Consider the following 16,813-nt stretch of genomic DNA (forward strand, 5'->3'; position numbering starts at 1 on the left):
TGTTATACATTTTATTACTTCCAAAAATTAGAGTCACGGGTAAAGTAATATATAAATTTTTACTCAACTAACCCATTTTTTAAAAAGAATTCTCAAAATAGCTCATTTTTTAGATTAATTCTCAAACTACCATATTTTGAAGAGGTGACGCCAGATGAATTGGTGTTTGCTCTCTAAGTTAAAGAGGTAGCGCCAATTAGATTGACTTATACACATGGTGTTGTCAATCCAATTGGCTTATGCACATGTATAAAAAAAAGAGGATGTGTCAATTGGTTTGTGGCCTCTGTGTATTGTTTAATTTTTTATATATATAAATAGAGATGTTATGTGATTCATTTTTCCACATCTCTTTTCATTATATTGCAAACATAGTTCGTCTTCGTCGCGGCTATGAAAAAGTGATTTATTCGAGAGACAAGCCTTCGGTGGAGATGCTCTTCTGGAACATCTGTCGTTTCGAGCAACTAAAGAGCAAGTTGGTTCGTTAGTTAGACGGAAACATACCTAAAGACAAAAAAAAATAGAAGTATTGAGAGACTCGATACCTTACGTGGATGAGTGCAAGTAAAAAATGACAAGGATGCTAGGGAAGTGATGTTTGGATCAAATGATATCAGTTTGATTGTTGTAATTAGTTAAAAATGTTGTTTTTAAATATTGTGGTTGTCGCGCAAAAAGTCAATTGTTGACCAAAAGTCAACTGTTATATAAATGGTCAATTTTGTAGTTTTTGTACATGTGTGGACTTTGAATGTGATTGTATGAAATAATATTTGATATTTGAATGCATTGACTGTTTGAAATGAATTGTATGGATATGAAAGATATTGAAATGAATGAACATGATAACATGAATCAATGGACACAAATTTTGAATGAATCAAGACCTAAGGACCAAAATGGATAATGATTATGACTTATCCAACGATTCATGGACCAAAAACCAATGAAAATAACATGGAATAGACTAAGTGATGAACTTGATGAATACCTAATCATGGATCAATTGACATGATCATAACTTGGATGAACAATGTCAAGCATGAAACAAAAACTCTAGCAAGACCTAAGATGTACAATGAACTAGGTCATAATCAAAGATTCATGGACCAAACAACAATGGCAATGCAAATGACATGAATGACATTGGCCAGATGAAATAGGTTAAGCATGGACTAAGCATGAGGATATGATCAGATGCAATGCTAAGGATGAATTGAATCAAGTGGAAGTTGTGATGCCATGGAAATGGGATTGAACAAATGAATATATACAAGCAAAAGATGAACATGTAAGACCATGAAATGAATGCTAAACAAACCAAAGAAACCTCCATAATAGACCATGAACATGTGGGTCTTGAATGGATCTTGACCAGGCAAGTGAAGCATACACAATGGATGATGTAACAACCATATGACTACCAAACACCACAATAATCATTTCAACCTTTCCTCGACGCATCATTCACACCAATGTCTCCCTTCAATCGTCCTAGTCGTCCTCAAATAACTCAAACAAAGTCTAACTACTCTAGCATGGGTCACGAACTCAGCTATGACGGTAGCGCTTCATTACGGGTGGTGGTGATGTTCCTGGACCCTCAAATCCTCAAACACCTGGGGTGAATCATCAACGTGGGTCAGGACCACACATTATGGTAGCTAGGGGATGTCGAAGGTCGGTTAGGTCATCCCCTAGCTACCATAATGTGTGGTCCTGACCCACTTTGATCTAAAACGTACATTGTTTTTTTAAAAAATTACACAACACACATAGGTGTCAGACCAATTGACGTCTCCTTTAAAACATAAGACACAGGCACCAATTGGATTGACAACACCATGTGCATAAACTAATCCAATTGGCGCCACCTCTTTAAATTAGAGAGCAGTCGCCAATTCATCTGACGCCATCTCTTCAAAGTGGGATAGTTTGAGAATTAATCTGAAAAGTAAATTATTTTATTTATTTTTTTGAAAAAATGGGTTAGTTGAGTAAAAATTTCTGTAATATATATAGGGAGTGATCTTATGTATTTATGTTATGTATATTTATATGCTCTTTCAAGTAGAAGTTTTCACCCATATTAATTTTGTACCGTCGTTGACACCCTTATCACGTCACGAACAACACATGTTCTCTGACCATCACTTTGTCAAAAAAACTTTCAATACAAGGAGTTTGTTCCTTAGTTGAACCATCAAATTTACTTGCATTATTTTGACACACTTATCATGTCACTGACACTTCCAAAGCGACCACCATCTTGTCAACACATCAATAGAACATGTTGTCTGACTACTACCTTGTCATAAAGACTTTTGATACAATGAGTCGAATCTTAGTTGAATCATCGACTCTGATACCATTTATGAGTAAAGAGGGAGACACTATATTGGATCAAGAGAAACCACACAAGTGAGACAGACACCACATGTCTATTCAAAATCTTAAGAATTAGATTTATAAATTTGGATTTGACTAAGGGGAAAAACGCCTGAAAACTTCGTTGAGCAAAAGGGAAAGTCATTTCAATATTAAGCCAATATGAGGAAATCACGTCGAGATTCGACAAATCTCTCGAATATCAGTTAGCCAGGAGCATTCTCTTAACGATTAGCCATCCAGGGGAGAAATTACTTCAAGGCTCGTACTGAGGCAGACCACCTCAAGAGCACAAGAAGTCAATCGCTCCAAGAGATGGTTAATCAGGGGCATACAATTTCAAGACATTGGGGAAAGTCAAATCGAGCTCGTCCCGTGACAGGACTGTTTCATGACTTGTGATTGGGGTAATCCATGCAAATACCCAGCTGACTGGGGCATAGGTAGACTATGAAGGTGCAAGTTCTCTATATGTTTAAAGTTGCTTAGACAAGTAAAAAAGTGTGTTAACAACTGTTGAGCCTGAAGCAGACGTCCGAGAATCATGTCTTTATAACCCCTATCATAGCCTCAAATCTTTCATCTCCCACCACACGGGCATTTGGTGAACCATGCATAAATCATTATCATGCATAAATCACGCTGCTCCGCTCTAACAGTAAAGCATGCATATCATCATTACATAAATCATCACCATGCATTAATCATGTCGCTTTGCTTATGCATATCATTCTTCTGGCATAACATGAAGCCTTGTAAAACAAACAAGAAAAGCCACAACCCAATCATCATTAGCATATTCAAAACCCCGTTCCACCGGTAACTCAAAACCGTGATTTCGATTGTTAAACCTAATGGTCATTGATACTTCAAATTTTCAATCTTCCTCCCCTTTGACAAAAAAGGCACCCAGCCCTGCATAGCCCATATATACCACAAAGCCCAACTATGTTAGTATTTTGCATATAGTAATCATCATTACATAACATTTCATCCCTAAAAAATGTGTAGCATATCCATCAAGACGTAGCACTACGCCATACTAATTCAAATATGCATACAAAGCATTGGCCAGATGTGGTACCTTGTATGAAAGACTTTATTTCTTTCAAACACTCATCTGCGTTGACTATACTTTTCCCAACATTCATCCGCATTGACCATTTTTTTAACACTCGTCTTTGTTGGCCTTTTTTCTGACACTTGTATTGATTTCCAACACTTGTCTGTATTGACTTCCGACACTCGTTTGTGTTGATATTATCTTTTCAATACTCGTCCGTATTGATTTCCAACACTCGTCCGTATTAGTATTCTCTTTTTAATATTCATTCATATTGATTTTTAACACTCGTCTGTGTTAATCACTTTCCAACACTCGCCCATGTCGACCTTGTTCCCCCAACACAATATTTTTGTCAATCCACATCAGATAAACCTACGATGTTTGACTTCCAGTCTGTATCCCCAATAAACAAATCCCCAATAATACCTTACCTTCCTTACATTACACTAACTTCATTCTCAACAGACAAATTTTTGGATATTCTTGTATTTAATTCTCTTCTATCTTGAATGCCCAAAAAGTTGGCGTCATTCGTATATTCAGGTCCAAGATGATTAAATAATGGTAGTTTTCATACCCCAAAATTTTCCCTACTTCTTTTTCATTTCATCTGGCTCATTTCATCTGCATATTCACATGCCCTAATCATCCATCATATGACATTCATTTACAATTTCATTTTTCAAAATAACATCATTGATTCTAAGGTTTCTTGTTATTTAAGATACAAGGCATTAAATTATGATTTGCAAGCTTATGGTCAATGTGCTTCATCATGACCTTGTGGGTTGTGGGCACAACAAATTGGCGGTTGATCTTTGTTCTTGAGTTATATCTTCATGGAACCCTAATTCTTCGACTATGGTCTTTGGTTACTATGGATTGCATCATGACATTGAGATTGGAAAATATCATGGATTCTTGGCAAATATCATGGGCTTTGATTCTATTAGATTTAAAACATGATGGTTCATTTCAGGATTCATCCAAGTTCATAGTCAAATGCAACATTCAAAATTCATGTTTTGGAGGGAAACCACTTTCTTGAAACACAAGTCAATATTCATCTCATTTCAAAAGGCCATTTCATTACCAAAAACATCCATTTCACTAAAAAAAGATCCAATTTACAAGCGTACATACAATATTACATGTTTTTACCTAGAGTTGACTTTTGGTCAACTATTGACTTTTTGGTCAAATAGTTGACCAAAGTCAACTACCTAAACCTAGATCTTATTCAAATTTTCGTCATTCACAAGACATCCATCCAAAGCCTTCAAGTGCTTCATAATTCTTGATGTTTCATATGCCATGATTTGTTCCTTGATCCATGTCTCCATGAACCTTGCCATGGCAAGCCTAGTCCCTTCCCACTATGTATATATGTCATGCAAAGACACACCAAACATACACACATAATCAACATTCATTCATGCATATATACATAGCACAAGCCATCAACAAATCAAGTTTGGCATACATCCTAACCATTTAAGCCAATAAAGCATAACAATCTAACTAATTCTTCTTTAACAGCCATGCTAACATAATAATTCACAAGTTAAATAACATCATGACTAGTTGATTATATAACAGCTCCATATTTAAATTCCTAACATAACTAGTCAAAACAATTAAATTAACTCACTACAAAACCTCAAGGTCACTAATAACAAGCATTTTCACAAAATCATGCGTAGCTAACCAAAAGAAAAACTCCATGGCAATGCAATATTTCCTAACCAATTCAAAAATTCATTATAATTCAAAGCTAACTAGCTGTCAACATTACTTATAACTAATTCCAACTGTCAAATATTTGATTTTTTCTAACTCTCTCCACTAATAATTCCAACAGTTCAAAAACTCTAACTATTTGGACTCACTAGCTTTATTTTCATTTCAAGTCATTAACATTTGAAGTCTAAGTGTCATGACCTAGTTAACATGTTCAAAACCAACCATATTGTCCAATTTAGCCTCATCATAGTACCTAGATAACCTCCATGTCACCAACTTCAAAATCCAAAGCAATTTAAAATTCACTAGCAACAATTGCAATGCACGTAGTTTCTTTTCATTAACATCATTCAAAAGGGACTTTTAATTAACTTCAAGTTTCAATTTAACAAATTAACTGTCAAAGTTTGAATTAATTCATTTTGATCTTCTAACAACCAAGTAGTCCATCTACTAGATAATGACACTAACAATAACTTCCTAACAAAATTTTCACTCTAACAATCCGTTCATCCACCTATAACATTCCCTAACTCTAACTGTCAACATAACAAAATTCGAACTCACTTGAATAATTCACTAACATTTACCTACCAATTCTAACAACCTAGTTCAAACTAACTCAAACTCTTAAGTTTTCACAACAAACAAACTAACTCCCATTTCATTAACTCCTTATTTTCACTAATTCCTAGCATCAATTCCATCCTAAACAAACTTAACAAACTCACTAACACTAACCTAACTAATTTCTTAATAGTTTATTTAATCTCTAATGCACAAACTTCAAATTCAAATTGCATAACACTCCAAATGCTAACTCATATCAAAGTCATAACTAACTGCACCTATTCTAACTTCATTTAACAGAATTTTAACATTGTTAACAATCCCAACTACCTTCTTCATTGAGTTTAACCGTGCCCTAACCTCTAATAACCATTGCCCAGCTTGCCCAAATTAGTTACATAATCTCACTCTATATTCATTCTCCCACAATCATAGATGGGGATCTCATTCTACAGAATCACTAAAAATCTACACACTCTCAATTTTGCACTATCTGAGTCTTCTATGCAACTCCATTCATCAATTAAAACTCTATACTCCATCACTCTCCTCTCACACACACAACCATCAACAACAACAATAATTGCATCCTACAGACTAGGTAATTTGAAGAAGAAGAAGAAGAATACCGGTAGATTATCTGGTTTTTCGAAGGTGAGAGTTTGAGATTCGAAGCATACCGGTAGATTATCTGGTTTTTCGAAGCTATCTTCATCAACTCCATTTTCAACATTTGTAGGCCAATCTCCGCCTTAAAGGTTGATTGTTCTTGCTCCATTTGCTTAAATTTCTTCACTATCGTGTAGCTCTTGCTAAGGGGAATCAAAGACCCAAGTTGCAGTGGCTTGATTCCCATCCATTTCCGTTAAATTTTTGAAATTTCTTTTTAGGGTTATTGGATGTTTTGTTTCGATTTGGAGAATTTTGAGGGTTTTAGGAAGAATTAATTCTAGAATAAGATAGAAGAGGTTGGGAGGTCTATTTTGATGGTGGTGGTGGTTGTTTTGGCTCAGCTCCGCCGCTTCCGGTGCGGTAGAGCCAACTCTGTCGAGGGGATCGTTTGAGAGGAGATAAGGAATTGAAACACGTTGGCATGTGAAATGCATCATACTAAGGGAGGCTTCTCCCCTTGCCTTTCCTTGCGTTTGTATGGGCTTTGCAGCCATTAAGCCCATACACTTTGCTATCCACACCCCTATTTCCTCTTACACCTCTTTCCAACCTCGCAACTGGAGGTGTGAAAAACACAAGAAAGGGGTCTTGAATTGTGTTTTACAAACAAAAGTTTTTTTTACCAACTCAAGAACACCACTAAAAAGTTAATAGCAAAGAGATAAAAACACAAGTATTTTTATCCTAATTCACTTGAAATTCAAAGCTACTTCAGTCCACCCGCCAAGGTGAACTTGGACTAAAGCCAATGGACACAAACAAACACAAGGTGATCATATGTGACCATGAAGTGAATAGAATAAAAAACAAAGAACCAACATGAATGGACATGAACAAGTGGTTACAGATGAATCTTGACCAAGCAGATGAATTAAGCACAATGGATGATGTATAATAAGATGACATTGGGGTTAGGTATACACTCAAGGAGTGGTAGCCATAATTAGGGTTTATGGAGCCATGATAAAGTGGGAACCTCAAATTAGGGTTTAGATAGTCAAGATAATGCCCAAAGAGCATCCACAAGGTCCCATAGAAACACCACCCAAAATTAGGGTTTGAATGCCCTGAGGAATGCCATGATGAGGTCTCCTTGAATCCACATCTTAAAGATCAAGCAATTAGGATTTTAACTCCCAAAATGATCAAATGAAGAGCCATGTCACATCTTTAAGGTTTGATCCACAAGCAAACACTAGCTTTGTAAGCCATAAGCTTTGAATCCATGATGATCAATTGTCAAGTGTTAACATGAATGAATGATGCTTATGAATGAAACATGAATGTGTACAGATGAATCTCAAGTCAAGGGTTGAATGAAAATATGAAAAGGGGATGAAAACAGTTTTGAGGTATGACACAAGGGAGTAGAGTGAAACAGTGGACCGTGTTGACAAATCTTGGGTTCAACAAGTGTGAGCTTGGGATTGATTCAGTCGGGTGAAATCCTTGCGATAAGGAGGTCGTGCAAGGAAGTAGCAACAATAGATGAATTGAAGCGACATTATTGGTGTCTTGATCAATCTTTGATCAAGTTTTTTGGAGGTGCTAGAGTCAAGAACAAACTTAGGGTTTGTGGGATTTGATTTCTCATATCTTATATACATACATCTGTAAAGTAACATTTATTATAATAATATCTCAATTTGTGTTCGAATTGAGGGCATACGTACCCATAACGAGGTCGATTGGGTAACTGCCTAAACAAATCCTTGTGTACTCTCTCTCTCTCTTTCTTTCTTTCTTTTGTTTTTCGGTTTGCAAATTATTGATCACTTTGATCTCTTGATCAACATTGTTTGGATAATAACTTTTGAATCATTTGTTAAAATTTTGTTGTTATAGTAATCACATACCATTTGGTAGTGGTTGGATTTCTAAGAACTACAAAAACTATACTAATATCCAAGCTTTATTGATCGCATGTAAAGTGTTCGACAAATTGTCTCAACTAGATTTTTTTATGTTATTATAATTGGAGATATACATTTACTATAGTGGAGTATTCAACTTGTTATTTAAAGTATTATTAATCAACTTGTGGATTATTATCATACCATTTACACCTTTACGCATATCCGAGCTATTTAATAGTAGGTTCAGTTAGACGATTTTTGATCCGGGAAATATTTGAAACTAGCTTCTTGATCCGCTGTCGCGCACGGGTCAAAACGAGTGTTTTTCAAAAACGTAGTACGGCGACAATTTTAACTCGGATATCGTTCTCTCAAGGATTCTTGATTATTATTAATCAAAGGTAAATCGAATTAAGGGGGGTTGTTTGGTTTGGTGTTCGATTAAGAAAAAGTGATTATTAAAAGTAATTCTTGAAATAAGCTGTTATGAAATAAGTGATTATGAAATAATTCAATCTACCGATTCAGTTCCTACTATCATCGATTAATATAATTTTAATACCCTAAGCGAATTGTCTATTCCTATTTGGATACAAACTCAATGACAAACGCGGTGAAGTTTGTGAGATGTATGATCCTATTGTCCGAATTAAGCAAACGGGATAAGTTTTCATGGATTAAGCAAACATGATTGATCAGACACAAAAACGAATTAAGCAAACGTGATGTGCCTATGTTAGGATCATACAATCAACCAAATTGAAACAATATATTTCATGCAATTGAATTAAGCATACAAGAACACAAAATATCATTGAAAGGAATTAAACTAAAATTAACATTATAATAATATCAAGTTTTGGAACCTGAATTACGGCAGATCAAATTAGAGGGATTAGTTCTCCATGGAATTCGTACAAGCTTTCAAATTTTTGTGAATAATGATCTCGTGTACTGTTTTCGGCTGCTTAGGTTATAGGAAAAGTAGAATAAACCTAATTTTGTCAAAACATAACCCAGGCTCAAACTAAATAACCCAGCACAAAATATAAATCTAGTGTTAAAGGCTTCAACGGATTTTTCAACCATGCTACAGTCCAAATTAGCTTCTGACTTCTTCATGAAAGTTGTAGCTCTTTGTTTTAGTTTTCCAATTACTAGTAGCACGCCTCGATCCGATACTCCTAGCTCAAGTTATGAATTTATTTGTCCAGACTGCTAATGCTGAAAATAAACTGCGAAAAACATATAAGTGTAAAAATAAGATAAATTATTAAAACACATTAAAAGGGAAAAATAACCAAACTAAAACATGGAAATGCATAAGTATAAATATAGAAGAATGTGCATCAAAATGCACTGATCAAATTCCCTCACACTTGAACTTTTGCACTCCGAGCAAAATTTAAAATAAAACAAAGAAAACACAAACACATCATTAGTTACTCATCCTAGGCTACAAGTCTTCTTCGGTTAAGTTTGCATCGATAGGTACTAATCTTGCACACTAAAGATATCATAGGAACACTAATCCATAATTGTGCAGTCATAAACCTCCTGAATTTACAAATCAACTCGAATCATGTTATTATGTTAAAGTCTAACTTACTCATCCTTCTTTTTGCTCTTTTTCATTCAGGTGCAATCACATTAAGCCTGTTATCTCCACACACACATAGCAAGACGAACGGTTAGTGACTCTGATCATTTTTGCACGGGATTCTAGTACTTACGTGGCATAACCCTTTGCTTACTCAGTTGTAGTTGCGGGGGATCGGACCGTAATCCGCCCTACCAAGTTCAGCACCAGAAACCGCTGAACCAACTGACAACGAGTCTTATTTTCAAATTTTTTTAAGGTTCTACATCCGTTGGGTTAAGTGACCGGGTGAGGGTCACCAAATTTAGAAGGTGCATTACCTTTTCTTTCTCTTTTTTTTTTCTTTTTCGGAATACTCACTTATATTCATCGGCTTCTCTGCGTAGAGTGTGTGTGAGATGGTGCTGACTGCTGAAATAAACTACTCAAGAGCTGTCAGAGAATGAGAATTTAAGGCTAAAACATAATAAGAATTCGAATCAATTTCCATATGCAGGAGACTTACGGTGTTAAGACGATATCGATCTTGTGAATTTTTTCCAAGTCTCCGCAAACTAATCTCAAATTAGTCAATCTATAGCTTAAAACTTTCAAGAAGATGCATTTTCTTATTTTTTTTATGATTGAAAACAAACAAAACACTAACAAAAACACGGAAAACAAACGAAACAAACGATTTCCCTCCCCCACACTTAAAATAAGCATTGCCCTCAATGAAAAGACATTACTAATAAAGTAGAGAGAAGGAAAGAAAGACTCCCTGATCAAGTTGCAGGGTAGTTAGGTGCTTCCAAAGAAAGCTCCTCTATGCTGACATCTTCAGTCATTGAACTTTCATGGAATAGATTCAAGCGCCGCCCATTGACTTTGAAAGTCTTGTTAGTACCTGCACTTTTTATTTCTACTGCACCATAAGGGAAAACATTAGTAATAACAAAAGGGTCAATCCATTTGGATCGAAGTTTCCCAGCCATAAGCTTAAGGCGGGAGTTAAACAGTAAAACCTGTTGGCCTACAGAAAATTCCTTCCTAGAAATCATTTTATCATGGAAGTGCTTAGTTTTCTCTTTATAAATCCTAGAGCTTTCATAAGCCTCTAGTCTAAGCTCTTCCAGCTGTTGTAATTGGAGTTTTCTTTCAATACCTGCTTGTTGCATCTCCAAATTACAATTTTTCACCGCCCAATAAGCATGGTGTTCTATCTCAACAGGAAGATGACATGCCTTACCAAAAAAAAGTCGATAAGGAGACATCCCAATGGGTGTCTTAAAAGCTGTTCTTTGGGCCCAAAGTGCGTCTTCTAGACGACGGCTCTAGTCCTTCCTGTTTGGCTGCACCATTTTCTCTAAAACTTGTTTGATCTCCCTGTTTGAGATCTCAGCTTGCCCATTAGTTTGTGGGTGATATACAGTAGAGACTTTGTGCACAACTCTATACTTCCAGAGCAAAGCTTCCATGGTGCGGTTACAGAAATGAGTGCCTTGGTCACTTATGATAGCTCGTGGTATTCCAAACCTGCAAAAGATATTAGACCTGACAAAATCTGCAACAACTCTAGAATCATTAGTCCTAGTGGGGATAGCTTCCACCCACTTTGAAACATAATCAACAGCAAACAAAATGTAAAGGAAACCAAATGATACAGGAAAGGGACCCATGAAGTCGATTCCCCATACATCAAATACCTCACAGAAAAGCATAGGCTACTGAGGCATTTCACTCTTGCGAGTGATGTTTGTACCTGCTATCTGACACTCTTTACAAGTGCGGTAAGTCTCATAAGCATCCTTAAAAACAGTTGGCCAATAGAAACCTGAATCCAGGACTTTTCTTGCACGTTGCCTCCATCAATACCCAGATTGCCATCATTGGAGCTCCCGACTCTTTGAAGTGCAAGTTGATATCCGACACCTTCGGAGAGGACGTCCTCAGATGGTAGATGGTTCTGCCTTGTACCTCTATCAAGAGTTATGAGGAATTGGTAAAAAAGTTGGTGCACCAGTTTGCCACTAGTAGCCACGGGGAAATTTTCACCATCGATCTATTTAATATACGCCAGGGCCCTTCAGAATTGCTGAGGGACTATCTCGCCTGATTCAACGAGGCCACCATCAGGGTCATCCCACTAAACCAAGAAATATTTGTGGGGTATTTCACTTTAATGAATCCCTCGCCCAGAAACCAACGTTGACGTTGGCTGAAGTGGTCACCAAAGTTGAGTGGTACATAAAGGGTGAGGAAAGCAACGCTGAAAAGAAGGCACCCGACATCAAGGAGCAAGTTCCCAAGACCTAAACTTGCATCGTCAGAGGAAGAACAACTATACCTCGCCCATAAAGGACAATTCAACATTCAAAAGGGAAGGTAAGACAACATATAACTTCACACCATTGAACATTCATCGTGAGCAAATTTAGCGCATGGTACTCCACTCGCACAACATCCCTACACCGTCTTCCCATAAGACAGACATGATGAATCATCAGCAGGGCCTCACACCTCCCGTGAGCTGGTCCCCTACATCACCTACAAACACCACCATACATGGCTTCTAACCGTTGCGGGGAAGCCCTCACCACCAAAACGTGTTATAAACCACTAAGGTCTATGAGTCTCTCTACCCTTGCAGGAGGAACATGCACACATGTACTTTTTGATCAGTATTACGGCATCCACCTGTTGGTGTAAGCCCTAGAGGCCAATACTTTTGGTACTTGTATCGAATTAATAAAAGCCTTTTTCTTTATTATGGTTGATTAATAAAGTCCCTGGAATAGATAGTCCGTTTAATGTATTAAGTGTGACTTAATCATGAGAACACATTAAACATAAGGACACTATTCTTAAAGTATCCGTAGTCGAGCTTTAGTGTGAAGTGGGATAACATTAAAGCATTAAGACTATTATGTTTGTAGACTGATGATCACATCTCATGGATCATGGATAAAGAGTTATCAAGTCTTAAACATAGGTATGAATATTATGAGTAATATTTATACCGGATTGACCCGCTATGAGAACACTATATAGAAAGTTATGCAAAGTGTCATAAGTTATTCTCATGGTGATAATAGTGTATTCCACTCTTCGACCTGAAACCACTATGGATCCTAGATGTGGAGTCGAGTGCTTTATTGCTGATCCAACGTTGTCCGTAACTGGATAACCATAAAGACAGTTGATGGGTACTCCACGAAGCATGCTGAGGGACATGAGTGACCTAGATGGAATTTGCTCATCCTGCATAACAGGATAAATGTCTATGGGCCCAATATTGAACTGGACAAGGATGACACAGTCTATGCCTTGTGTTCAATATAGACATAAGGGCAAAAGGGTAATTATGCACATAAGTATTATCACAGAAGGTTTTGTCAGATCACATGACATTTTCGTGTCTTGGGTAGCAGTGATGTGTTGCTAGATACCGCTCACTGTTTATTATGTTAAATGCGTGATTTAATATAATTGTCAACGTCACGAAAACCTACAGGGTCACACACAAAGGACGAATTGATGAGAGATAGAGTAACTAAGGAATACCGTAAGGTACAGTGCCCTTAAGTGAATTATAGAACATCGTAAGGTACGGTGTACTTGAGTAGAATACGAGATATGGTAAGGTACCATGGGCTTAAGTGATTTTGGGCATATTATAAGATATGGGCCAAAATACACTTAAGTGGGCTTTTTAGCTTGAAGCCCACACAAGTGGTTTTATAAATAGAACCCTTGTGCAAAAGCATTTTTTGCGGTTGCATTATTTTCGTTTTCTCTCTCTCTCACTCAAAGCCTTCATTCGTACCAGCTAGCACTAAGATTGAAGGAACCCGTTCGTGTGGACTGAGTAGAGACGTTGTCATCGTTCAACGTTCGTGATCGCTCCGTGGATCTGCATCAAAGGTTTTGATCGTCACAAGAGATCTGCACCAAAGGTTTCAATCGTCACAAGAGGTAAATATTCTATCACTGATCATGACCATTCGTAAGGATCTCTAAAGGAGAAATTTTTAATTTCCGCTGCGTTTTGGACCGCAATTCTCCTACACCACCTTGGGGCCTTGGTAAAACTGACTTGAGTCGCAATGAGATGGATTAAGGAAGGTGACCAAAATACTAGATTTTTTCACAATGCAATGAAGGTAAGATAGAGAATGAACTACATAACATTAGTGAACATAAGTCAGGATAGAAAGGAGCAAGTTGATGAAGTCAAAAATGAAGTGAGAAGACATTTTGAAAATAGCCTACTAGAAGTAAAAATCCAAAGATGAGTCATAAATGAAATAATATTTAATGTATATCAGATGTAGATAAAGAAAAGTTAGAAAAACCTTTATCTATGAAGAAACCAAGGAGGTTGTTTGAAATAAAAATCCCATATCAGATGGATTCAACTTTGACTTTTTGAAGAAATGTTAGAAAACAATCTAGGAGGATATAGTTAGGTGTGTGCATGAGTTTCATGCTAATGTTAAGCTTCTTAAGACTATCACTTCTTTCTTAATTGTCATTCCTAAAAACAAAAATCCCCAATAATGAAGTAAATATATACCTATGTGTCTCGTTAGTTGTTTGTATAAGATTATACCTAAAATCCTTGCAGCAAGATTGAAAGTGGTAATTGAGAAGATAGTATCAAAAAATCAATTTGTTTTTGTTCGATGTAGATAGATTTTATATAGAGTCTTAGGGATCTGGATCCCCTACAGTTAGGGGAATCCTGTTGTCACACAGTCACTAGTTGTTAACCATTCGATCAAATTTTAAAGATCAGCAAATAAATAAATAAGCATAGTATTTTAAATTTTTAATTGAATGGTTAGGATCTACAGGAAATTCATTTCCAGAGTCTTAGTGGTGAATGAAGTTTGGACATGACAAAAAGTATTACTTATAAATGATTGTTGAAGAGTAACTCTGGAAAATATTTTATTGCATATCAATTAATTACTATTTATAATATTAGAATAATATTAATTTGTTTGTGTATACTCAAAGTTAATTGAAAAGTTAAATGTAAAAATTTTGTATTAAAAATTGTGAATTAATTCTATTAAATATTTACAATTTATTTTATTTATTGTTGTTTTGAATATTATGATTTTAATTGTGTTTTTTTTAACATGAGTCAATATTAACATGTATATAGACATGTATTTGTCTATATTTTTTAAAAATGGAGTCGGTGATTTATGTTTATTTTTACAAAAAAATTATTCAGAATTTGAATTCAAATTTTATTTTTGGATAATTTCATCTTTCAATTAAAAAATAAATTAAAAATAATAAATTAAGAGTTAATTGTAACCCAACAGTTAAGCTAATTTATTCATAAAATAATTATATTGATTAAGATTGGTCTATAAATCAATTTTTTAAAACTTAAATTAGAATTAGGTTAATTTTGATTTAATTCAAATTTAAAAGCAAAATTAATTAAATTATTATTTATGTAGAAATAAATCATGAAAATATGATAAGCTTATAATTCCGTTAAAAAAAAAGAAGCTAATAAGAGTCAAATGACCGATATATTTTATTTTCCGTAACGGAATAATTTTTTTTTTAAATACATCAGGATTGCGAATTATTGTTCTCCAAATATATATACAACAGATATTAATCTTTGAAAAAAAATCAAACGGCTCATAACGACTCATCCTAGAAACGCGTCATCACGCGGTTACCTTCTATAAATACCCTTCCAACCCTAACCTTTTCTTCACTGTCTCTCAAATTCTCAAATATTCTATACTTTCAATTCTCTTCATTGTTAAATTTTTTTGAATCTCTTTTCTTCATCTTTCTACCATGGCTACCTACACCGTTGTTTTCATGCTAGTTGCTACATTGTTGGTGAGTTCCACCATTGCTCAATCTCCAGCATCATCTCCTACCAAATCCCCTGTTGCCACTTCACCCAAGTCTTCTTCGCCTTCTCAATCTCCAGCGGTTTCTCCCTCCGCTAACTCACCGGCGGCATTTCCTCCTGTACCTGTGAAGAACGCTTCATCTCCTTCACCATCCACCATCAGCTCTCCACCGTCTCCTTCTTCCCCTTCCCCTGCTACTCCCTCCACTGCTCCTGCTGTCACTCCATCAGCGATCTCTAATCCTCCATCTGAAGCACAATCACCTTCCGGAAACGGCGCTGCTTTGAACAGATTCACGGTCGCCGGATCTGCCGCTGTTGTGATTTTCGCCGCTGTTTTGATGATGTAGAGAGCTACTTGCTTTTTAATTTGATCTATTTTGTTTTCAATCACGAATATACATTGATCGTGAATTTTTTACTTTTTTTATGATTTGATTTGATCTGGGATGACTTATTAATTTGATTAATTTTGTAATCTACTGTATTTATTAATTTAACGAGTGGTACATTTTATTCTTTATTCTTTTCATCTTCTTCCGTTATTTCCTTGCAATTATTTTATGTAATCTATTTTGTTTTGTATTGTGTATTGCTTCAACAGCAGCCGTAGTTAATATCGACGCATAACAGAAGGCAACTAGAATTGAGAACTGAACCTGTACAGTAAATTGTTTACGTTTTACTTAGTTTGATAGAATCAGTACAAAATCGGTAAACTATTTTATTTGGAATCAGTTCTCACAATTATTCTTGTCCAGAGAGTACCACGAATGGATCCACTAAAGGAATAAAGAACCATCTTCGACCTTGTTTTTCGGATTTGGATCTCTCATCTCTCCTTTTTTTAATCTAATTAGTCCAATACCCGAGCTGTAAAATTATCATCTAAAAATAGAGTATATATATATATATATATATATATAATGCAAATGAAATTTATTTGTTATTGCACGGAGTAGTTGACATAATTTTGGGGAGAGTTTGGTATAATTGAGGATACCTTGATCTAAGATTATATAAGTTCAAATGATTTAATT

General features: G+C 35.7%; 1 protein-coding gene across 1 annotated transcript; it reads left to right on the top strand.

Annotated features, from left to right (window-relative positions):
• Positions 1-15,618: 15,618 nt before the first annotated feature.
• On the top strand, positions 15,619-16,194 carry LOC127106278 (classical arabinogalactan protein 1). The gene has a single exon (XM_051043583.1). The coding sequence runs from the start codon at positions 15,713-15,715 to the stop codon at positions 16,121-16,123; it is 411 nt and encodes a 136-aa protein (XP_050899540.1). The 5' UTR covers positions 15,619-15,712; the 3' UTR covers positions 16,124-16,194.
• Positions 16,195-16,813: the final 619 nt, after the last annotated feature.

The sequence above is a fragment of the Lathyrus oleraceus genome, chromosome 7, assembly GCF_024323335.1.
Source record: "Lathyrus oleraceus cultivar Zhongwan6 chromosome 7, CAAS_Psat_ZW6_1.0, whole genome shotgun sequence".
NCBI lineage: Eukaryota > Viridiplantae > Streptophyta > Magnoliopsida > Fabales > Fabaceae > Lathyrus > Lathyrus oleraceus.